This window comes from Chelonus insularis, unplaced genomic scaffold (genome assembly GCF_013357705.1).
Source record: "Chelonus insularis isolate UGA/USDA-ARS -01 unplaced genomic scaffold, ASM1335770v1 contig_135_pilon, whole genome shotgun sequence".
NCBI lineage: Eukaryota > Metazoa > Arthropoda > Insecta > Hymenoptera > Braconidae > Chelonus > Chelonus insularis.
In genome coordinates, this window is record NW_023276376.1 from 525,424 (window position 1) to 551,844 (window position 26,421).

The window sequence follows — 26,421 nt, forward strand, 5'->3', positions numbered from 1 at the left end:
AAAAATCATTCGAGCTTTCGATATTCGAGATAGAGTAAGTTTTTTAAAAATTCTATTTTCAAGAATATTTTAACAACTCAAATCACAATTTGATCAACAAGTTTCTTATAAACATTTAGACATTGAAAATCTTAATTAATTTTATGATATGATAAACAAGAACGAAAACTTGCTCTCTGCGTTAGAGCGTTGTCTCATGAGACTAAGAATTTCAGCAACTCTGTCTCACTAGACTTCTCTTAACAACTCCTTCACACATTATACACTAAGTCATTGATACTTTACTTTGCTTTTATGCTAAGTACTCTCTTTATCACGATAAAGTTAATAATTTACTTAAAATCGCTGGTTTTATTTTCGAATGATATCTTTTCAAATTTTATTAAAAGTCTTTAATTTAAATTAAAATGAAATTTATTCTTACTGATGATTTGTTAAATGAGAAACCATCATATGTTTTATTGTGTGTTCTATTAGTTGAACTAGACCGTTGAATAGCTATGAATATAATACGAGGTATAGAGGAAATGGACAAAAAATGGGAAAATTAAATTCCAACAAATGTATTCGTTCACGTAGTGTGAGTACAAATAGCGAGGATGCCAATTTGCATGAAGGATTTGCTTGCAAAATATATACGACACTCGGTATTTTGCTTGGCTAAAAACTTGAGCCCTTGACGATTCCTCTCTTTATTTCGACCATTTTTTTTTGCTTTTATTATTTTATTTATATGGAATGCAAAAAATCACAGTCTTTAAATTTAATATTAATTGTTTTCATTTCCATTCTATTATTTTTCGATTCAACCCAGTTCCTTTTTTTCATCAAAAAATTAATAAGCATTTTACGAATATTTCAATTACTGATAATAAAACAATGTATGTAAAAAACATCCTGTTTAACACATTTATAAATGATCATGAGTATAAAAATAGTCGGAGGGTTTCTTTTATTATTTTTAATTATATTCTACGGAAAAACATATCAAATTAAAGATATATTTATCAAAAGCAAGAGATTAATAGCAATATATTTTATATAAAAATGAATGTTTATGATTAATGAACGGAGAAAAATGAAAAATTGAATGATTATTTTTCAACAACAAAAGTAAAGGAGTTTTCTTATTTAATATCTTGATAACGTGTTATCTACATTTTTACTGTTTAACTACTGGCTCAATGTTGTCCTTCTTTCTAGTTTTTAAAATTTATCTAAATCATCTCCAGAGCAATATTGATTCGATGAAATTGTTTCTGTTAAACGAAAAATGAAAGAAATTCGTGCAGAAATTGTATTCAAAAATTTAACATGTATTTTTAAAATATTTTAATCATAAATTTAAATGACTTTCTATAATTAAATTATGTAGTAACGTAATTGAAAATGTTCATTAACAGTGAGGAAAACCATCCATAAATAAGTAAACAAAGTGGAATAAAAAAAATACAGCAAATAACATTTCCGAACAAATTCAAATTCATGTCCGATATATTTGCAAATTTGATATCAAGCTTTAATAATGAAAGTGACACCACAATAATGAATTAATTTTCACCTCAGTAAATCTAGTAATGTAATTATAAACTTTGATTTCCACCAATAAAAATTAGTAAAGTAATCGTATCACATCCAATGTAATTAAACAAAAAGTAATAAATAAACATAAAACCCTTTTATTTTCAATAAAATTGGAATTAAAATAAATATCATAGCAATAAATGTAAATACGTGATTTATTTTTACACATAATTGATTAAAAGATGAATTGTCTTATTGTATTATTGGGAATTCTCCTTTTCTCATCGTTTTTCTGTAAACTTTAGTTGTGCAGTAGTAACACGTGCAGAAAAGCAAGTGTTTACATATTATTAAAAAAAATCAATCAATATCTATGTATAATGGTAACAATACTTATAAATAAGTCATCTATTTTTAAATTCTATTTTTTTTTATCATTATTGCTAAATTAATTATCGTAAATGGATCATTTCTTTTACAAATTTATTTTTAAATAAAATATTCATAGCAATATATTGAGAATAAATAATTGATAATTACCCAAGCAATTATGACCAATAAATCATTTACTTACGGTAACTTTTCATCCATTTTAGTAATAAATAAAGTTAATTAGTGTTTTAGAAAAATATTGTGCACTATTTGCAGCACTAAATTGTATTTTAACGAACTGATTCACATGTTGTTCCAGTAATTATAGGGGATTATTTTTTTCTAAACTTCTTACTTCTACGATTCAATTAACACAATCAAACATAATTAAATAATTATTCATTAAATAGTAGTATTTCAAAGATCTACGTAGGGAACTCTTTAATCAAAATTTTGTTAGTTAAATTAAGAAAAGAAGACTCAAAGGAAAGCTCAGAATACATTCAAATACCAGCGACATTTGGCTAAAGCAAGTAGACATTTTCAATTTATTTAATAACTAAATTTTCCTTGGTTAATTGAATATTTTAACTGACAATTAATTTTCTTATCAACACATTAGAAAATAATCAAATTTATTAACAGAATTATTATTTGTCAAAAATGACTGTTTGGTAAAGTTTATATTGAGAATAATGGAAAATAAAATAACAAATTGAAATCGAAAAGTCGAATGTTTTCATTTTTTTTCTTTTTCATTGTTAAAGTCCACTGCTTAACGAATAAGAGAGATGCAAATTTCATTGTTGGCGGAACGTAAGATCGAAAAAGAAACGATCGAAGTGTACTGTGAGTGCGTTTACCTTCTCAATAAAGCGGCGAGAGTATAAGAATCGAGCGGTAATATTTTTATAGGATAGAAAAAGGAAAAAACGAAGATGAAATGCTACGTTCAAAAGTTTAGTAGGTGCAACCGGATAAAAACGTCGAGATGAAGCTGAACATTATATAGAATCAAGTTTCTCGAAATTTTCGTAAAATATATCCTATTTTATACATAAATTTATAGATAAAAAAATTAATAAATAAAAAGAAAGCAAATTAACTCACCTCCGGTGAGTTTTAAGAGTTCTTGAGAGAATAAATAAACAAAAAAGTTTAAAAGAGGTGAATGAAACTTGGGGTTTTTTTTATTAAAAGTGTCTGAAAAAATTAGATTATTAAATGAATTATATTGAATTTTAGTATTGGAAAAAATATAAAAAGTAACTCATTCGAGTTTTCCGGCTCTTTTCTCATATTCATTTAACTATAGCTTCATTCTCGAGTACACAATGAAAATAATCCCAATACGTATCACGTGGGAGTATTATAAAATAAGAGTATGTATTCGTATAAAGAAAAATATCCATTCATATAGAATTATTTTACCTATTTATCTATTTACAATATTAAATAAAAGTTCATATCTCTGAGCTTTTCTATTTTTTATCGACTTATTAATCATCAAATTAATCACAATGATATCGCAGACTATTAAAAAAAATTATTTCATCGAGAAAACAATTATATTAATAATTAATAACAAATACAAATATCTATTTAAAGCCTTAATATATTATCTGACAGCTGCAGAGAATATCTTAAGCATAAAGTTGCAGCAATATAGTTATATTAAGAGTAAACAAAATTATCCTCTTACCTGTGTTAATTATAGCTAGCTTCTAGTCTGGTCAGTTCTCCTTTCTTTTCCTCCAATTCAAGTTCAACTGCTGCAAAAGTTGCTTATCGAAATTGGTGCACGATGTTTCGCATGAAAAGCACGAGAGAGTGTTGGACAATTGATAACAGAAACTAATTCGATTTATTCACCCTCACGGCCAGAGGGTGCGCGGACGACTGAAAGTCTGCTTGACTTGCTCTTGAGGGTGTAGCCATGGCCTGCTGCGCAACGTACCGCGGTACCAGCAGACATCCACCGCGGTGAATGTGGAAAAAGGACAGCGACATCTGTGAAAATATAGAAGAAGCGTTTGAGTGAAAGAGAAATAGAGAATGTAGAAGAGCTTTTAGGTCAGAATGACGTAAGACAGAGTGAGATAAAAGTGGTAGCAGAGTCGAATATCGCGGGAAAATCCGCAGGGAAAATAGAGAGAAGGTTGATCTGAAGAAGCGAAAAATAGGAAAACACAACATGCAAGGAACGTTTGATAAAAAATATCAATTGTATTGGTCGTTATTGACTCAATTCATTTATCATTTTCCATATGAACTCTCATATATTTGACTTTTCGATTTTTATATGCTCATCCTATTCATTCTTATTCACAAAATATATGATGACAGAGCTTTTAGAGATATTCCTGCTTTCTTTTCTTCTATACCTATTACCGTTTATTATACATTTTTTTATCCAAAGGAACGTGACCTATAGTTTTACTACACTGAGTTTCCATTCAAGCTTTTTGCTCTATTCTCCGCAATGGTCGAGGACAACGTAATCAGATAGATTAGACTTAGTACAAAGCCAATTGTTGAGGACGAAAAATGTCGAACAAGCAAAAGGGTGACTTGATCACAGAGAAAAAAAATGAGACTAGTCAGAAGTCGCTTGGAGCAAATTGACGTTAGAAAATAGCCAAGAAATTAACTGACTTTCCTTTCGACCAGCTTTTTCACTATAATAATAACAGAAAAAAATTATAAAAAGATAAAATTGCACAAAGTAAAAGCTGAGAATCGTCAATGCCGTACTGCTAAAAAAAAATGAATAGAGTTAGAGTCTTTTTATCTGTAATTGTTTTTTTTTTCGTTCAAGTACTTGAACGACACTTTTACTTGAATATTTTACTCAATTAATATCCAACTAAAAATTATTTTTTAATTAATAAAAAGTGAGTACACAAAAGAATACTTAATTTTTATCTTTTATCTTAATCATTTTATTTCATTAGCTGTATGGAAAAAAGTTACTTTATTCTCTATTGTCAACGTTTATTTTAATATTAGATCATTGCTTAGTTATACGGACTATCGCAGGGAAATTTTATTTTAGAAAATGTGAAGAAAGAAAATAAATTTTTAAATATCTCTGAGTGATGTGACATGACAGAGAAACAATTTTACTCTTTCATAAAAGAATGAAGAAGAAACAGATAAAAACTTTTACCTCAAATACTGTACTTTTAGATTTACTTTATAATTCTTAAGCAATATTTTATTCAATTCACCAACCGTCATTCACTTAAATGCAGTCCTATCTCTTAATCCATATCAAATCCACTTTACTTTAACGTTAATATTGAAAAGGAAGTATATAGCAGAAAGAAAATTCCATCATCGATTTTATGATGAAAATATATCTAATCAATCTTCAACATTTAATTTATTCAATCAATTTGTCTGTTACTTATCCAATAAATTTTTGTTACTGATTTGTAGTTGTTTTTATTTATTTCTTTTTAGGTGTTTGATATATAATATGTCCAAGGACAAACAAGTCAAGGACATAATAATCCAAAAAATGAGCTGTCTTGGATGTAGAACAAAGTTTGGTATAAAAAGGAGAAAAGGAAGACATAGAGTAGTGAGAGAAGCAAACAGTATAAAGGCGTCTGTTGGTCTCGCCGTCTTGGCACCAGATTTGATCGACGAGCATTTTGTGTTGTGTACATGTGACCTCTCACCTCTTTCTACCATTTATAAAAGCTCCAGAATAAGCTGGAATTCATTCACTTTAAAGAGAAGTAATAGAAAACTTGAAAACTGTGAAATGAATTTGGCGTTTAATACATAGAAATGCTGAGGACAGTAAAAATTGTAAAGTAGTTCAAGAGTAAAATCATATGAAATGCTCATCTGATAAGATGTTGGACATGTTTGATGACACTTTTACAAATTATGTCATTGGTTATTAACCATTGATAATACTTTAATGAATTTATTATCATGAAGAACAATTTAACTTTTGCTGTATTTCTAGAATAACAGATTTTGGTTTTAAATGTTTCTAAATTTTTTTATACTGATTAAAGCTTTTAGGTAATTATCAAGGATAAAAAGAAAATTAACAAATTTTTAAACTCTTTTCAAATTTGTTTGAATTTTTATAATTACTATTTTACAGCATAATAATTAAAAAATGCATTTTTTATCACTGACGAAAGGGACTTTTATTTTAAAGAACATCATAGAAACCTTTGAAAGATAAATTTTTCTACCTCAGTTTTATTACATACATCAAGCTTATACTTCAACTTTGTTGAATTTCAAACAAATCTTATTTTAAAAAATAAAATTACTCGAATAAATATTTGAATTTTGTACTATCCCATGGAATGGAAATGGGAATAATCATTTCCAAAAGAAAATGTATCTTAAAAAATATTTGATGTAAAATTATAAGTCATAAATATTGTAATCATTTTCAGAATTTTCAGAGGCTCCCTAAGGGATGTTGTGATTTCTTTATTCATGATGAAATATTTTTTTCAAAAAATGGTATATCATCAAAAAAAAATTAGATAAAAGATAAAATCAAGGTAAAATAAAATGTATTTATTTTTATTGTACTATATATGAACATGAATAATTCAAGGATCATCCAGTGCATTCGACCCTCGGAAAATTAACGAACCGACCGTCCTCTACTCAGGCCAACTTCGCGCTTAAAAACTTATTATGCTAATTAAACAGAGTCTTCAGGGCAATTTCGAGTCAGTTTCAACTTCATCAGAAAATAAAAAAGAATAAAATTTCAAAATAAAACTTAAAAGTTAACTAACTGGTGACGGAAAAAACTATTACCGAATGAATTCAACTAAAAAATAGGTTGAAAAAGTAATAAATATATATTGGCAATATAAACTGCACGATAAATGAATTTTAACATGAAAATAACTAACGGTAATTTCTCTGAATTAATTGTACCTCACATTTCTGTAATTGAGAATCACGATTGGATGCATGAATATTGTAACTCAGCTACATAAAACAGGGAATATGTGCATAAAGGTAACAAGCATGCGCTTGAATTCCACTGCGACAGCTGCACGTGCGATAGCACAAGCATCCCACTCAGAGAATACATAGAAGAGCATCGCGAAACTCATTAGCCGTACGATCGAAAACGATACATGAACTACAATTTACGGTTCTCCTATTCGATTGCCACACGTTACTTGGTCCAGCCACGCAGATCATTTAAACGAGCAATTTTATCAAGCTACATTTTCACTAAAATAAATATCAGGCATGTTGATAGCAATGAACTCAGCATCACGATATAAGGAGATAAAAAAATCTCTCAGACTTGATACTTATACACAGGGTCTATTACACTGTAGTACCTACTAGTGGAAGAAAACATATCATATGTCTGACAAAAACAGACAAATTTCACTCGTTCACTTTGAGATATACCTACAGGGACACTGTGTACAGCTCACACACTACATTGCACTTTTTCTCATGTCACTGTCCTCATAGTTTATTCAAGGATCGTCATGACAGGCGGAGTAGTTCAACTTTGTTAGAAAGATTCTCCTCCATATTTCGGTATATGCAAATTTTTCACTTCTTATCTTACTATTTTTGTATACAAAGTCATATTAGAATATAATCAAGTTACAGAAAAAGTTAGCCATTGCTCAGCTATTTTTTGCCTGCTAGAAGGTAAGTCTGTGCTAGAATAGAACCAAAATAAAATCATGTTTTATCACGATGTTGCAACTGTATGAAAAATTAATAAATAAAAGTAACCTAGTAAACGATGCCACATTTAGTTCAGATATTGCTAAATTCAATTATTCGGTTATTGGTGTTATTTGTTAAATTTTATCAATAATTTTGAATTTCACATGGACAATAATTGAACATTTCAATTAGTATGTTGGAACATTTGTTCAATATTACATCTAATAGCTATTATCATTCAATTTAGTGTGTTTTTGTTACAGAATGAAATCGTGAAATATCATGTTGTAGCAATAAAATCTATCAACATGAAGTTATTTTAAAAATTTAAATATTTATTTAACAAGTAAAAATTATTTACTTAAAAATTTGAGTAATTATCCATTTTTTAAGATTTATTACAGAAGAACTAAATAGAAAGTATTCAAAATATTATGAGGAATATATGTCAAAAATTAATCCATTTCTTATTAAAAAAATAAAATGTTTGAATAAATTATTCATATTGTTTTATTTTCAAAAAATTAGTAATGTTTAGTTTAATGACAGCAGAATATAAGAAATGGAAATAGTCGCTATTGTTTAGAATGTAAGACTTGACTAATGCTGCTGTCAACTACAAATGTGACCTGAATATATCAAAAAATAAAATCTTTAAATTGAAAACGTGGCTATTTGACAATCAATTTATGCCTCAATTTTGCTAGCATGAGAATCATGCCTATGTCACTGACATTCAGCAGAGACCTTTGGGTCCCATGGGTATGCGCTTGGATATGTATCAATCAGCGCTACTAAATGTGCTTGTAGGTATTGTCAATGGTAATTTTGGAATAATCTCTTGTACTAGTCAGTGTTTCTGTTCAGAAGATACAATTAAAGTACAACTTCGAGAGTACTGTCATAGAGAAAACTGAATTATTAATCAAATTAAATATGTTAATATGCAACATATACATACTAAAGATGATATTTTTTAATTGGATATTCCAAAAACATGTCATTACATATTCATCAGTAGATAAGCTACAAGTATTCTTACGGAAAAAATAAAATTTTCCTTAATTTAATAAAATAATTCACAATACTAAACGAACTAATAATAACTTACAGTTATCTTGTTTAAATCGAAAAATCGAATCAATAGAAATTTAACTATTTATATTTTATGGTAATAATATTAATATAATAATATGATAATCATAATAATATTTCCTTTAATTATCTCTTAATGAAGTAATAAGAAGCCTGAATAATAAGAGTAAAATTATAAGAATCGAAAAGAAAAAATAATCATTTTATTGTTGCTGCAATTAAGTTAGCTGCTTCACTCAAGATTCATTATATATAAATAATGCTCATGGACATAGCAAACACTTACCAAACTTGTACTGTGAAGTTGTATTTATCAGCTATGCATAAATTGATACAGCTTGCCAAGCAACTTTTCTTTCTACTTCATCCCACATCGCCAATCGTTTTTTTGACATTTTTTACTTGAAGGCTCTCATAGCAACAAGGGGAAATGAATCTGCAAAATGTAAACCCCTTGAAATATCTTATACACAATAAATAGCTATTAAATGTTTAGATATTAAATGAAAAATATTAAAAGATTTACACAAGTAATGTTCGAAATTTCATCTTTAAATTAGTAATTAGTAACGAATCAATAAAAATTGCAAAAGATAAAGTCATGTTTTATAGTATCCTATTTCACAATAAGTTATGTTTATTACCACTATTTATTTTCATGCTTCTAGGAATGATGTGGATATGAAGAAATTTACTGGATAAAGAGTTCATCGGATTTTTAGTAACATTTATAAAAAGAATTGAAGCAGATTCCCTGATTATAAATATTTATAATTATCTTCTTTAAATGTTAACGGTTTTCGTGAATTTGTTTTTAATGATTTAAATCTAAGAATCCGGTTAGACTGGATAATTGACCGTACAGAAGAAAATCTTAATTCATTGCAAACTAATGCAAGAAGTTCGAAGGTGTAGGTTTAATGTAAAATCACTTTAATAAGTAACTTGAATAGTAAGATAAAGATAATCGTACTCGATTTGAGGGAATGTAATATAATGAGTGAGTATCAAGTTTTGTGAAAGCTCACATCTTATTATTTATTCTTATTTAAAATGATCAGTATGCGTCAATCATGAAAAAATTGAGCTCATAAATTATCAACTACCTTCCATTGCGGTATGTGTTATTGATAAATAATTTCTCAGATAAAATTACATATATTTTAATATTACTATATTTGTAATTATCGTTGTTACTATTAGAAAGTTAGTTAAGCGTATTCTACTTATTCACTCTTAATGTATTTTACAAAGGTTGTTTTTCAAAAATTGTTCCGTTTTCAGGTTGCAAAACGATGCATTCTATCTCACATAAAAAGACAAAGAATCATTTGTGCACAGGTTAGAATTTTATATTCTGTTTTCTTTATTAACTATCTACTTTTCCTTTCCATTTCATTTGCTCAATTCTATTTTTTATTGTTATTTCTGTATTAAACAATAGAAATTTTTTTTTATCAATTGAAAAGTATTTTATTACAGTAATTATTTAAATCCATAACAATAAAATAACCTAATGCATTCAAATTTGAGATGTAATCAGAGCAACTGTCGCCACCAATCGGGATCTTCTAAACTACTGTAGTTACTCAATCGGTAGAAAAAAATATTTGACTGTTGTCAAAGGGGTTTCTTATTGCCAACTTTTACCCAGAAACAATGTGATTGATGATAACTTTTCAATCCAATGTATACTTTTAATTCATGCAATCACTATAATGTTTTCTGTATAATAGTATTGGTAAAGTAATTAAAGAAGGAAATTTATTGAATATAGGACGTCACAGTGAGTTATTACATTGGCTTTCGAGAAAAATGAAACGGACATTTCCCTCTCAAGTTTCCCCACTCTCTTTACCATTGATATTAATATTGAAGTAGAGTTAGCGCTTGTGTTCTCCCACTTTTTTGAGCCCCATTGATCCTACGCTCATGTTTTAGTCAACATCGGTACCAGCTGACTCGTTCGTCGCCGCTGAGTAGTCAGTATTGTCTGCTTGTGTAGCGCGCGACGTGTTTCAAGCAATTTGTGTTGTTTGTACGTTAAAAGTATACGTGTACGAATAAAAAACAAGGATACAGTAATAAAAACAAAAACAAACAAGGTAGTGTAGTGTCAATAAGACGTAGATGATTAAACGAGGATAAGGGTTTAACGGTAGTTATTTGATAATACATAATCATCCATTAAATGGATAAACGTGTGGGAGAATACAAGGTGGTCGAATACGACGCTTTTACCTGGCGAGACGGCAATATAGATGGAATCGTCGTGAAGAAACGGCGGAGACACGCAGGGAGATCTCAGTAACGTCGTAGTACCGAGGGAATAAACGCACAATCCATGCTTGATATGCGAGAAAGAGATAGAAAAGAGTGTGAAGAAATCGGGGTTGGAGAATAATATATAGAAAAAAAAAAAAGCGCATGTGTATGAGAGTGCGTTATAGGTGTATTTGGGAAAAAGTAAGGGCGTCTATTGGAGCCCACAAAACGTGCATTCAACCCAGCAGTACACTTGGTTTCATCGTAGAACACACGTGGCGAATAGTGTCGATTGATCACTTCTCTTTTACGCAGGAGGAAAAAATAAAAGTAAAAATAGCATCTATCTAACCTTGTTGATCTTTGGCTTTCTTATCAAATTTACTTCAAGAAGTATTTAGTGAAGTTTTGGTGAATGTGGTCTGTTAAGTGCACTAAAATTTGTTTTCTTCTGTCAGGAATAATTTTAAAAAATATCTAGCGTAATTCTATCTATGAGAAAGGAAACTACGCTTGCGTCGCGACGTATCGGCGCGACTGTTCTTTTCTCTATATACTTTACATCTCTGTTTTTCCTTTACTTCGTTAAGCCTTGCTCTCGCACGTCTCGTACTCATAATTCATATTTCAAATGGGAGAGAGTGAAAAAAAACTTATACAAGTATATATGTGAATAAACCTTCTACGAAATCTCCTGTTCGTCTCTCGACTTAAATCCTTTAGGCACACTAGAGGAAGCCGCCTTGTAAACAAGTACGCGAGACCGCTGCATGACGTAATCCATTCAAGCGCACACTACGCAATACGAGAATGTTTACCGCAGTGGCGCATCGTCGTTCTTCGTCGTCATCGTCATCATTATCGTCATTATCATACTTTACCTATTTTCAATCCACCCTCTCTCTCTCTCTCGCTTTCTCTCTCTCTCTCTCTTTCTAACATTATACTTACTTTAATCAAGTCAATCTGACAAGAAATACATTCCAAAAAACATAACCAATTATCTTCCTTAACTTTCTTATATATTTTATTTGTTAATCAAGTCTATTTATCAATATCTATTGTTATTCACTTTGATTAGAGATATCAAATTTGGTTAAACGATTACCAAGTTAATTATCCAACTTCATTATACTTTTGTTGTATTGTTTTACTGAAACAATTATTCAACATCAATCATGAACTACTGTAATGACATGAATAATTAAATGTCAGCTAGTAAATATTATTAAATAAACTTAAACATCATATTGATTTTCAGTTGGAATTTATTAAAATAATCTGTCAAGATTATAAGTCAACAATAATTGCTTTTATGATATTTCTTGAAAGCATACAATTTTGTGAAATTTCCTTATAATTTTTCTACTTTCTAAAAATTTTATAGATATAATAGAAAAGAGAAGTTTTCTATGATCCTAATCTCTAAATCGAACAAAAATTTCTTTGGATATGAATTCATGTACGAAAACTATTTTTTCAAAGAAGCTATTTTCGGAAAATTTTTCCTTAAAGAAATGATTGAATCCTCGAAAGATCCTTTTTACCTCCTTTGTATCATGTCTATTCATGCGTATTGCTGCAGGCATGTAAATACACAATAAATCGCACTACATCTTTCAGATCCGTTGGAAATCGTATACTCGCGTAGAAAGCATTGTCGAATATACGAGGGCCCACGCGTCCTTTCCGGTGACGCTCCCCTTGTGTTTCTTAGCTTATATATGTATATAATATATATATATATATATATATATATACATACATACATATGTGGTATCTTTTCTTTTCTATAGACTATACACATGTGTCGACACACAAGTAAAAGAAAAAAGAATAGGATAAGTGTGTTGCACGGGCATGTGCGCTTACATTGGCCGTGAATTGGATGGAAATTTTTTTATTTTACAAAAGAAACTCGCTCTAGCACGTCTTCAAAATTATCCTTACCTATAATTCTGTATATGTTATATATATTTAAAAGCTCACTATAACGTGATTCCCTTGCGCGTCGCATACGTTCGTCATCGTCATTTTCTAACTTCCTTTTTTTTCTTGCTTTTCGCTCTTACTGGATACGGAAAAGACGGACTTAACTGTTTGGAAAAGAGAGGGGAACCCCCTCTTTCAGTCAGTTTCTTGGCATGTGCGCCACGAGCCAGTCCCGCGAGGTGGACGGCAGTCGTTAGTTCAAAATAATCCGAATTCCAACGTGTTCTCGTACAACAACCTGCTCTCCAGCACACGTCCTATGTGCTACCAGTTGACTCAAAAGAAAATTACGAGCAATCCGTGGGACTGTCCACGCGCGTTTGTCAATCGTTCCAGTCAAATTTGTCGGTCAAGTGTCATAGCAGTGATTCTTTTTTCTAGTAAATCTTACCATTGTGAATGGAAAATAAAATCATGAGTGTGCTTATCATGATCCACTTCAGCCTGATTACTAATCTCATTGAAGCTTTGAATATTTTTTAACTCATGTGGATTGTAGTTATAATCTACATTCAAGAATCACTAAAAATGTGTCAATTGGCAAACAAACATCTTTTCAAGTAATTATATGACTGTTGGTGTGTATTGTTGGTGCTCTGCGAATCGGCTAAACTTTTTCACTAAAAACCGGGAGTAAAAATGATTGGAACATGTTTAAACTTACATAGGCAGTATCATAATGCAAGTACGATGATTATTTTGAGTTTTAGCATGAATCGATCACGGATGGCCGTTGAAAACGTGACGTGAAACGTAGATGCGCCACAATGTCGGACGCGTCCGATGTTTTTCTCAGCTCCCTTGGCATTCTCCTCGTCCCTCTTTTCTAGTCGTCTCACTTATCCTCTTTCCGTCTCGCTCCTGCGCGCATACCAGGCCACTCTGCACTACCGACACTACTATCATCCGCAATAAAATACACGGACTTTTCGTGTTTCCAGCAGCCTACACGTCTTCGCGTCCAAATGCGCCGGTGAAAAATATGTTGTGCTGCGCATGATCACATTGATCACTCTTGTCCTTTTTCTTATTTCTGTCTCTTTCATGCATGCGTGTTTTCCCTTTCTTCTTCTCTTCTCATCGCCTTCTCTCCACTATGTTTCGTCCCCATAGTTGTTTATGTTCAGCTTGAAGTGAGAGGGAAAGTTTACGTACAAGAAGACGAAAGAAAGAGAAGGGAAAAGTGCGTGAACTGCGCAGTCTGTCGCAATCTAAAGACATTCTGCGTCACCTCATCAACAAATGTATATTAACGAATTATAAATGAAAAATTTGTTGAATCATACTTTTTGTTATTTTCTCATTTCATAGCATATTTTTTTTTTTACCTAGAAAGTCATTGACTTTTTGAAATTGGAATTTTTTCTGATAAAATACTCCAGTACATTAATAAAATAAATGTTTATAATTGAATAAATTTTCATAGTTACTTTTAGTAAATTATATTTGGTATTCCAATTAGCAAGGACATTAAAAACATTTCCATTGTTATCTATTAATAGAACGAATTATAAAAAAAAAAAATTTGCTTTTCAATTATAACTTTTTATTAATATTGAAAATGAATAAATAAAAATATTTTTATAAATTCTGAGAATTTGACGTCAAAGCTTTGGTAATCAGATTTCATGGATTGTTTTTGTGAAAATATTTTTTTACAACTCAATTACAAATATTTATCTGTATATAAATTTCTCAATGACTTTTCTGTGATTAATAAAGTGAGTTGTTAAGTCATTTTAATACTATTTCAAGGAATTTTCTTAATTTATTATTTAATCGAAAAAATCCAACAAAAATATCATTCAAAAGATCCGGGATGAGCAAAGAAATGACATTAAAGTGATTATTTCCCTAATATGAATAAAAAAAAAAAAGTTCTTGGCAATTTAACACCGTGAAAATAAACTTGCGTAAGAGTCGTGCTGTCGGCGTGATCGGGAAAACAATTCTATGCTCGTGACGACGTCGACGGTTTACTTGCTCATAATATCATCGTAAGAGAAGTTTATAGTAGAGTTAAAAAGAGCAAGACAGAGATGAAAGACAGATGAAGAGGCTTCGATCCAATTCGGTCGATTACCCGTTCCTGTCACGTAAGATAAGGAGAGGGGCTTTTGTTTGTCGAAGTGTCGGAGTTGTGTCGGCTTGCCCCACTGCTCTCTGTAATGTAGTTTTTTTTATGTTTCTCTTGATCTCGCGGCAGCACGCGGGCGCGTGGACATGTGATTGTAATTGTCTTGTGGGTATGAGCAACAACGTAAGCAGCTCTAATAATCATAAGTTGCTGCTTTTCACTACAGCGCACTCACGACGCGCTGTTCAGTGTGACTCGACGCAATCCAAGACGCATAAGCACCTCCTTGTACTCTTTACTTTTTCCTCCTCTTTCCCTCTTTCTATTTACCCCTTGAAGTCTCGTCGCGACGCGACACTTCTAATTCTAATCGCTCTGATTCCCATGGCCCCGATGCACATCGCAATCCCCATCTTTGGGTATGTCTCTCTCTTCACCGAGAACAGTCGTATTTATCTTGGCTGATGACGCGGACTCTCGAAATACAAGGGAGAACAAGAGAGAAATATTATACGACTTTATTGAATAAATTCAGAGAAAAATAAAATTATCAGTGATATTTAAATTTCTTTCAAGATTCAATTATTGCTTGTAAAATTACTTGATTTTTTTTCACACTTCCGATTATCAGTTTTTTCTTTCTGAATTTCAATTTCAGTATTATATTCTCCAAAACAAAAACATTGTATTTTTTACAAAATTAAATGTATAATGTATATTTTATTCAATTATCCTAAAAATTAATGCCTGAAACAATAAAAACTTATAATAAGATTAATTGTTAAATCAATAAATTAATCGATTTAATGAATTATAATTATTTTCAATGTGTCTCTGGATAAAGAAATTATTAGAGTAATTAAGTATGCCAGTTTATTAGGTATATAAAAAAACAAAAAAAATGAAAATATTAATTATAATGACGTGAAAAAAAAAATAAAAAATTATACCAGAGAGGTTTACCTCGGCACAAAGTGGTGCGTCATCCAAGTGAAAGAATTGAAAAGGAAGTTAGCCTCGAGAATGGAAAAGATAAACGAAACAGAGAAAAATATCAAAGCAGGAGGAATGAACATGAAAAGAAGATAGCAACTGTTCATAAACTCTTTTTATTCCATGTGTATCTATATCTATACTTCTCATACTGTATTTTTCTGTAAAACTATTGATGTAGTAGTGGGTTTGTTATCGCGAGAAATTATGAATGGGCGGATTCGCGACTGATAATTCAACGGAAGCAAATGTAGTAAAGTTTCTCACAATTCTTTGACATCATTTCTTTTTCTATTCATTATTACGAAGTGCATCTGATTAATCAAACTCCAAAAGTCATCTTTCTTTTAACCCTTATAAACTTCTTGTCATTCTCTTCTTCATCTTCATTTCTATCTTTTCGCTTTTTCGTTAACTGATGAGGCTTATGCAACCTTGATTCGCACTTTAATCAAGTTGGCACTGAAAGAGATACAAAGCAAATAAAAATAAATACACCTTTCACTCCAGTTTTTTCCTTCACTTTCATGCGCCTGATAAAATATTATCCATGTACCGTGATAATAATGCTAAAGATACATTAGAAATAGTTCTTGCTATCTAGACTCTACTCCATAACTAAATATATGTCCACGTTTAATCAAAATCGATACCACAATAAAAACAATTAATGTTGAAAAAATTCCTTACCGGACTAGAAAATAAATCAATAATTATACTTTAGTACAAACAATGCATCTATTCTTTCCGATAAAGTAAACAAATCAATTATTGATACAAAGCAAGCGATTAATATTAAATAAAATAAGATAAAATAATTGCCATTATATTATTCAATAAGATTAAAATTAGTTATTTTATTTTTCAGATAGAGAGAGAGCCAGGATTTCTCAGTGGCATCATGACGAAATCTAGGAAATTTTTTATATTTAATAAAAAGTTGTTCTAATTGTGACAACGACGATTGAATTTACGAAAGACTACTATTACTATTGAATATTTGATAAATAAATATTCTCATAAACAATAATAATAAAAAGTCGTCCTTATGTGTGTTTTGGACTTGTTAACAGACGTAAGGACTTGGGTGTCAGTGGTCCTGATGCCTTTGATTTCGCGAAAAATAGTGCCCAAGGATTGGTGGATTCTTCATCGTGAATTAGATGACACAGGGACGTTTTGATCGTGATAATAAAGAGTGTGTTAATAGAATATAAGAAAGAAACAGCGCAGAAAAACGAGAAGAACAAAAGAGGAGAAGAAAAGCTTTTAAATATTTAAGAAAAGGAAGGAAGACATCGTGTAATTGTCGTGATTGTATCGATGACGAAGACGTGACACATCTAGACCGTAAAACGTTGCAACCCAAGATTTAATTTCGTGGAGAGAGACGAAGAAGAAAAGACAGAGCAAGTGCGTTTGGGTGGTAGGGACAACGTCGCGACATCTTCGACGAAACCGACGGACGTGAGAATAAATCAGTGAAAATCGTGTCCATGAAGCGACAAGATGAAGACACGGAAACTACTTTTGCCGGTGTTACTTACTCTCGGCATCGTATCTTGTTTAGCATTTTCAACGACTGCGGATGACCATCAGCTGGAAGTTAATTCCAAGGACCGGCGATATCCTAAAGTATTCAGTAAATATCGAGATAAAACGTCAAAGGGAAAATATGATCCGGATTTCATGGAGAAAATTAATCCCGAAGAGAATGAGGATGTTCCTCAAGTATTAGAAGATAATAGCTCTGGATACAAGAACAATCGAGCTATAAATGTCCCAAGGTATTTTCTTTTAATTTTCTCCATGCATTTTTATATTATATTAAAAAATTATTTTTATATTTAATAAAAATTTTAAAAAAGTTCTGTATAATTAGTTGATGTCATTCTAAAATAATGATGATTTTGCTACAAAATATATTGTTGTATTTTTTTATTGCAGTTCTGAAGATTCGGAAGTGATCGTACACCAAACGATCCAATCGACCCTGCCGGCTAAAAAACTGAAGCCAGACCAAAAGATTACAATCAAAGGGAAAAAAATAAAAAATGTTACAATAGCCGATGGAATTTGTCAAAATGTCGATATACGAAATCGAGTTGATAACTTTGAGATGTTAAAAGATTGTCGGATTATTGAAGGTTTTCTTCAAATAGTTTTGATGGATAATAATACAGAGACAGATTTTCAGAATATTAGTTTTCCAAAATTAAGGGAGATTACAGGATATTTATTATTATTTCGTGTGACAAATCTTCGCACTTTAAATACATTATTTCCAAATTTAGAAGTTATAAGAGGGGATCTTCTTCTAACTGACTATTCCTTCATGATTTACGAGCTACAAAATTTACAAGAGGTAAATTTTATTTAAACAATACATTAAAAACTCAGCTATCAAAACAACAAAATATACTTTAATTCTAAAATACTTTTCCAAATAACTCTATTAATAATCAATTATCTGTATGTTTTGTGTCAATACTATGCTAAATAAGATAAATCTTTAAAAAATCAAAAATTTCTTATAAGTTAGACAAATATTGGTTTTTGTACGTCATATTAAATGATAAAAATATTGATTAAGTGATACTTTTACTGCACATACAGTACACAAGTCTGTAGATTGATCGATTTTGACTCACATCACGTACAATCAATCTCAACCCAACTTTGCTCTTACTTTATGCGGTTTCTTTCTCTCCTTCCATCAATCGTTATTCCCACGCAAAATCTTCGCATTTTGTGTCTTCTAGTTAATTCATCGGTCTCGACCGGTTAATTGGTAGGTCAAATACCGTTAACCATTTAACTAAATTAAATAACTATCTCAACTCCCTTCACACAATCAGTCTCAGGGTTGCATCTTGAAGCTAAAACAAACAATATTCTTTAAATTTACAGATTGGATTAACAAAGCTAACTAAGATTCTACGTGGTGCTGTGAGAATCGAAAAAAATCCATCACTCTGCTATACAAATACAATAGATTGGAATGAAATTGTCGTTGCAGGAGAAAACTTCATCAAGGATAATGGAAATCCTAGTTCTTGTCCGGGTAAGAGATAAAATACAATAGTAATATTTATTATTTTTAATCCGATATTGAAATGTTTTATAAAAATTGTAAATTATTGCATTTAACCAAAAATTATCTAAAGTTTATTAAAATTGTGTAATGTGTGGCTATATAAACGTAGTAGAAAAAATCGATAAATGCATTTTTTGTTAGTAAATTCATGGTATATATTTTACATTCGGTATTAATAAGATAATAAGAAGAATTTGAATGTGTTGATAAAATATTCATGTTTGAAACCTGTTTTACATACTTGTATTAGATGAACTTTAAGGTCTAGTTACATGAGCAAATATTGTACTGTTTATAAAGATACATGTAGAGTAATAAGTTTTCAAATTGGTAATTACAGTTACCGATAAAAATAAATAACTGTGCAACGTTTCACTACCACTTATCTATTTTCTAAATTTATTTTATGAAAGTGCGAGAATATAATCGAGAAAATTGATCATTTTATCATCTAAATTCCAATATTAAATTGTAAATAAGCATTTCTGATACCACAAAAATATGTGCAGTTATTTACATTATAAAAATGTAAAATTAATTTCATTTTGATTCGGTTTTTACTCATTTTCTATTAAACTTTATATCTTTACTTGAAATTATTTTTATTCATTTAAGTTTCATGTTATGATACTTTTATGTAAATTATCATTTTCATTACAATTTAAAAATTTTCCAGGCTGTCCTTCTTGCCCAGATGGTCACTGTTGGACTGCAAAAGACTGTCAAAAAGTGTCTAAACCGGTATGCCATCCTCAATGTCTTGCTGATTGTTTTGGACCAACTGATAAAGACTGTTATGTTTGCAAAAATTTCCGTGTGGACGATAGATGTGTAGAGAAATGTCCGCCGCATTTGTAAGTACTTTTTTTTTATCTATAACATTTATTTTAGTGTAAAAAGAACTTTTTATAAACATAACAAATGCGACAATAAATAAGTTTTTCATATCTCAGGTACGCTTACGTTTCTCGGCGATGCATTACTGAGGAAATGTGCTTGAAGATGAATAATCTTCGGCAAAATAAGGAAGATAAGAGAAAATGGCGAACATTTAATGGTCTATGCATTAGTCAGTGTCCAGATGGTTATGAAGAAACACTTGATCAAAATAATGTAAGTAAAAATAGATAAATCCAAAGGACAATTTAAATTTAAATTTAGTTTTAAAGTGAAATTTAAATTGGAAATAATTTACAGATTACAACTTGTAAATCCTGCAATGGAACTTGTAGAAAAGTAGCCAAAGGCGGTATAATTCGTCATATATCAGACGCTCAAACATTTCGTGGGGTGACAGTAATCGACGGTGGGCTTGAATTTCGAATACGAAATGGTAATCCTAATATAATAAACGAACTCACAAATGCTTTTGGAAATATCGAAGAAATAACTGGATATTTGAAAGTCACTCACTCTTTTGCTATATCAACATTAAGTTTCTTGAAGAAGCTACGAGTCATCAAGGGTGAAAAATTAGAGATGAATAACGCAAGTCTCATAATTTTAGATAATCCGAATCTCTCGAATTTATTTGGCGAAAATCAAAAAATTCAAATCACCAACGGTCGAATGTTTTTTCATTACAATCCAAAGCTATGTATGTCAAAAATTACCGCTTTAGCTAACATGGTAGGAATAACTAACTTCACAGAATTAGAGATTCAGCCAGACTCAAATGGAGAAAAAGTTGCTTGTGATATTGTGAACATAAACATTACTGTAAAACAAAAAGGATCAAGTGACGCAACTTTTGAGTGGGAAGTTTATAATCCAAGAGACGGTCAAAGACTTTTGAGTTATCTCCTAAATTATATAGAAACTGAGAACGAAAATATTACTTTTGAGGCAAATTCTTGTGGTAATAACAACTGGCAAATTGTTGACGTAGAAATTCCATCAACAAATTCTTCAACTTCAGTTGTATCCAAGTCAATAACTGATCTTAAGCCTTATACAAAATATGCAGTTTATGTTAAAACATTAGCGGTAAGAAATAAAAATTCATTCCGCAGTCCAACAGGGCAATCAGAGATAATTTACTTTAGAACAGAAGCAGACGTTCCATCGGTTCCAACAGACGTTATCTCATTTCCTGCAAGCGATTCTGAGATAGTAGTCAAGTGGAATCCACCAGATCAACCAAACGGACCAATAGCCAAGTATATTATCTTTGGATATCTCAGATCAGAAGACGACGACTTCCTTCTTACTCGAGATTACTGCAAAAATGGTTTAGTAGCGCCAGAGGTTCCAGAAGTGCCAGAAGTTACTGTAAAAACACCTGTTATAGTTCCTAAAAGTGAATCCTGTTGTATGAAAGAACCTCAAGAGCCTACGTCAAAAAAATTCGAAATATTTTGTAATGATAATATGACAATAAGTTACCTTTCACATGGTAAAAAGAATTATTGTGACTTTCATCGTTATATAGTAGAAGAGAAGTCAAATTTTAGTGACAGTCTGTCATTACGAATATCAACACAGAATTCAGATATAAAGAAAAAAAGCCTCGATGACTCAGAGACTCGAATATACAATAATACGTATTACTCGTTTATATTTAATTCAAGTGCCAATAGTAGTTCATATCTTCTCAAGAAACTTCGACATTACTCTCTCTATACAATTTCTGTGGCAGCGTGTGGTGAGAAACTCAATAATGGCAGTCAATTATGTTCTACGATTCAGTATACTAATTCAAGAACTAAAGAAAAACTCAGTGCTGATAACGTTAATAATTTAAAGGCGTATGTGTCAAATGACACGATTGTTATCATCACCTGGGAGCCAGTACCGGATCCAAATGGTCTGACAGTAGCATACACTATCGAGTATACGAATCTCAATGTACCAAATGCAAAAAAGAACACCATCTGCATTCCAGAAGGAGTACATCGTCGGAAACGAGGAACTTATTCTATCTCGAATCTCAGTCCCGGAAAGTATAGTTTAAGAATGCGGTCTACATCGCTTGCGGGAGACGGCAATTGGTCGCAAGCATTTTATTTTAGTATTGATGTAAAAGACGATAACATACCGTTAATTTCAGTATTGGTAGCTTTGTCTATTTTAGTGATTGCAATTATCGCAGGTTATCTATCTTATATAACTGCCAAGAAGAAGAGGCAACAAGCACGACTAATTGCTAGTGTTAATCCGGATTATATTGAAAGTAAATATGTAAGAGACAATTGGGAAGTGCCTAGAGAGAGTATTAAAATTTGTGAAGAGCTTGGGCTAGGTCATTTCGGTATGGTTTACCGAGGAGTTCTCAATGGCACTGAACATGTTGCTATTAAAACTATTCCAGAAAATTATACTGAAGACGATAAAAATGAATTCCTTAATGAAGCTTCAGTAATGAAGAATTTTTCAACCTATCATATAATTAAATTGTTAGGCGTGATTTCTGAAGGCAATCCGCCATATGTAATAATGGAGCTCATGGAGAATGGTGACTTAAAGTCGTACCTGAGGAGGATTCGAGACACAGAATCATCTCTAGAAGTGTCAAGGATCGTCAGGATGGCTGGAGAAATTGCCGACGGTATGGCATACCTCGAGTCTAAAAAATTTGTTCACAGAGACTTGGCAGCAAGAAATTGTATGGTCTCGAAGAATCTTGTATGCAAAATAGGAGACTTCGGAATGGCCAGGGACATTTATGAGACTGATTATTATAAGATTGGCCAAAAAGGCCTGCTTCCTATTCGTTGGATGGCACCGGAAAACCTTTCCGATGGTGTATTCACATCAGATTCTGATGTATGGTCCTTTGGTGTTGTTCTCTATGAAATTCTTACTATGGGCGAGCTTCCTTATCAAGGTTTTTCAAATGATGACGTACTAAATCATGTGTTACGTAAAGGAATTGTGAATATTCCAAGAAATTGTCCAGAAATTATTTTGAAATTGATGGAAAAGTGTTTTAAATGGCGTCCAAGTGAAAGACCAACCTTTATGGAAATTATTGCTGAACTTGAGCCGTTTTTAGCCCAAGACTTTTGTGAAAAATCTTTCTATCATTCGGAAGAAGGTATAGAAACACGAAATTTAGGTATTAAAAAAGTGTATCATCATGCTGCCCCAATTCGCTTCCACTGGGGGAATGAAACAGCTCGTTGGGTACGTGAATTTGAGGATAATGTGACACTACTGGATCAAACAAGAACTGGTGCCAGCAGAAATCGAATTTTCAAAAATGGATTCCAACATTTTGGTAATGTACTTGCCTTGGAAGACGTACCTTTGGATCAGTAATTTATAAAAATTATTACGTCATAGGCAGACAAAATTTTTTTAAAATTTAAATTTAAATATTGTCAAGTGTTTAGAAATTTGGCAAACTTTAATATTATATGTTTATATAACTTCAGTGTGTACAAACGATATTCTCAGGGCAACTGTAGTCGACTTATAGGAGCAAAAAAATACAAAAACGCGAGAATTTGTATATATTTATATAAAAAAATAAGAAACGGTTAAAAGATAAATTTAAATCGTTCAATTTCTATGACCAAAGTACATAGATAAAGTTTATAAATAGAGTAATAATAGTTATTTTTCAACAAATTTTGATACTTTTCACAAAAAAAAAAAAGAAAAACTCGCGTCTTTCGTAAATATTTTTATGCTCTGTTATAACGAAAAAATAATAATGTTCATGTATACGATTATTATATTAGTTACGAAAAGAAAAAAACAAAAAAACTGAACCATCCAACGATCAGATGTTATTTTCTTTTTTTTAAGTTATTAGTTATCAGGGATTATTAATTGCTTTTTAATTTTTTGTTGCACGTATCATTTTTTTTTCTGACAGCAGATTATGAAAGAGGACTTTCTATCACTCCTCTATCAAAATGTATAAACTTGTCATTCCTCAACCGAGCCAATATTATTTGTCAGTTTTCAAATTCTTGTTCTTTTTTGTTACAAACGAAATGTGGAGGCTCTAATTATAAATTCAAGTCTCAATTGAACTATGTTATTATATTTACATTGCTCGTGCACCAAAGTTCCTCTGTTACGTGCTTTATATGTAATTTTTTACATGTGGTGCAAGATAATACAACTCAGTAAACTTTGAACCTCCGTAGAATTTAATTGCCATTAGACTGGCTAATTTAAACTCGACAATGCAATACATAGGTTTACGATACAGTCACTTGTGTTCCTTCAGTTTTAATTTTCCTGAATGATGTTAATGTTTTATATGTCGCTCACTTGTTATCGTTTGTTTTTCATTTTTTTAATTTTTTATCATAGCTATCCTATTTTGTACATAAATCCAGATAAATGTTATTTCTGTTTAAACAATCAATTGCATCTTGTGTTAATCATTAATCAGTTATTTGGATAGATATTTGTACAGAAAACGAAACAAAATAATAATTTAAGATTCTTTGTATTTGTATAGAAAAAGAGAAAGAGAGAGACAAAGAGATAAAAACGCTTCGTTGAAAATTTTATAGGAAAAAAAGAAAAATATACAAAAAAAAAAAAGAATAAATTTTTATAAAATTTGACTGCTATTGTAAATGGTGCACGCGTAAAGAATCGATTAAATTTAATTATATCATTGTTGGTTACACGATAAGAAAAAAATGAATATAAAGATGATATTCAAAATCATGCATTTTTGATCAAAAAGTTTTACAAAAAAAGCAATAGTCAAATAAATGATTACAGTAACACTAGATTTACATAAAAACCGGAGTGTTCAGTCAGTTAAGAGTATGCGAATAGATTTGCCACATAGCACAATTTTTATTTAAATATTTAAATAAAGTAAGATAATTAAATCAATAGAGCAAGTCGAATCGATAGTTCAACAATAAATTTTGCAACCACTTGTAAAATGTATAAAGAAAGCAGATTTATATATGCACATAGTATATACTATTATATATTATATATATATATATATATATATTATATTATATGATTTATATTATATATTATTAATTAATAAGGCGCTAATATAAATATATATATATTATATTTTAATGTTAGTTAAAATTAAGGTCTCATGTTAAATATGTGGCCATTTGGTGCCTTAAGACAGGAAATCGAATTTTTTATAAATCTTTCGTAAGAATGATCGAAAAAATTATTCAAAATTTCGGCACCGATATTAAAAATAAATTAATAAGAATTATGATTAAAAATTCTCACCTTAATTAAGATTTAAATTAAAATTATCTTATTATTATCGTTCTCATTTCGATTACCTGTCATTACATATCATCGATTGCCCTCGCGAATTTTTTTCCGCTGATTAAAATATTTTATCAGTACCATGAAAAATAGACTGCATACTTAAAAGAATTATTAATCATTGTTCAAGAGAAACATGTATATAAAATTAACTATTGGCTAATATTTAAAGAAAACAAAAATACCAATTCATCAAAGGAATTAGCATTTCATCTCATTCATTAAATAAGAGAATATTTTACTGTTATATTATGCTCTGTAAAATTGATAAAAAATTTATTAGTGTACTGTATAGATGGTGTGGACGTGCGTGCGAGCGTTATATTTTTTTCATCAAATTATAACAGAGCTCTCAAAAATTATAATAAATAGACTACGAAACCGTAACTATAAACATTGCGTTTAACTGAAAATAAACACGATGTTTAATTCCTAATCAAAAATCCTGCCATACCGTGTCTTCCAAGACAAAGACTATAAAAAATTAATTGTAAATTAGTTAAAATATTTATGTAACTCTAACCCGTAAGTTAAATTATTCAATTCCCGCGTTCTCTTATTCCTCAATCATTGAATATTACAAACGCATTGATTTATACATTTTGTTACTTTTATCTTAAACCGTCTCAAAATTAATAGCCCGTTGATTACATTTTTATTTTCAAGATTTTTACTATAAATTCTCTGAATAGACTGATTGTATCTTACTGTTTGTCCCTTATCCCATTGTTAATCCCACACACCGCATACATTACACTAATTTAGTATTGCCGCTGAGTATTACAACTAGTCACATAAGCCAAAAGTTTGTTACTCTCACAGAAGTTTTTTCGTTTTTTTTTCAGTTTTTTAATAAAGGGAAATATTTAAACCCTAATCAAAACTTGTTTTATTTATTTTACCCTAATAATTACTAGATTAATTAATTATATAATATTATTAAGTTACTATAAACATTTATAAAATATATATGTGCAAATACAAAAATTATATCATAAGAATTAATAAAAATTTTTTTTCATTAAAATTTTAAAATAAGTTATTTCTTTTTCTTATGAAACAGTGTGAACGAATGGAAGAAACGATGACTCAT

At 30.4% G+C, this 26,421-nt stretch overlaps 2 protein-coding genes across 9 annotated transcripts in view; one reads left to right on the forward strand and one right to left on the reverse strand.

Moving 5' to 3' along the window:
• LOC118074609 (uncharacterized) overlaps positions 1-13,833 on the reverse strand; it is a 78,553-nt gene extending 64,720 nt beyond the window's left edge. The window contains exons 1-3 of one of the 2 annotated variants that reach the window (XM_035095986.1): positions 13,607-13,833; positions 8,972-9,121; positions 3,599-3,906 (exon numbers count right to left, since the gene is read on the reverse strand). The gene's annotated coding sequence lies outside the window, so the exon portion shown is untranslated. Of the gene's footprint in view, positions 1-3,598; positions 3,907-8,971; positions 9,122-11,302; positions 11,363-13,606 lie in introns of those variants that run through there. The other variant, XM_035095987.1, reaches the window with a different exon arrangement.
• Positions 10,647-24,591, forward strand: LOC118074608 (insulin-like receptor). Of its 7 annotated transcripts, none has more exons than XM_035095980.1 (7): positions 10,647-11,280; positions 16,865-17,799; positions 17,960-18,377; positions 18,923-19,076; positions 19,786-19,963; positions 20,063-20,222; positions 20,307-24,591. In XM_035095980.1, the coding sequence occupies exons 2-7, from the start codon at positions 17,522-17,524 to the stop codon at positions 23,367-23,369; spliced, it is 4,251 nt and encodes a 1,416-aa protein (XP_034951871.1). In that variant the 5' UTR covers positions 10,647-11,280; positions 16,865-17,521; the 3' UTR covers positions 23,370-24,591. The 7 variants fall into 7 exon arrangements, with proteins under 7 accessions (XP_034951871.1, XP_034951870.1, XP_034951873.1 ...); XM_035095979.1 differs by having other exon boundaries at positions 16,881-17,799; XM_035095982.1 differs by having other exon boundaries at positions 10,647-10,790; positions 16,881-17,799.
• Positions 24,592-26,421: the final 1,830 nt, after the last annotated feature.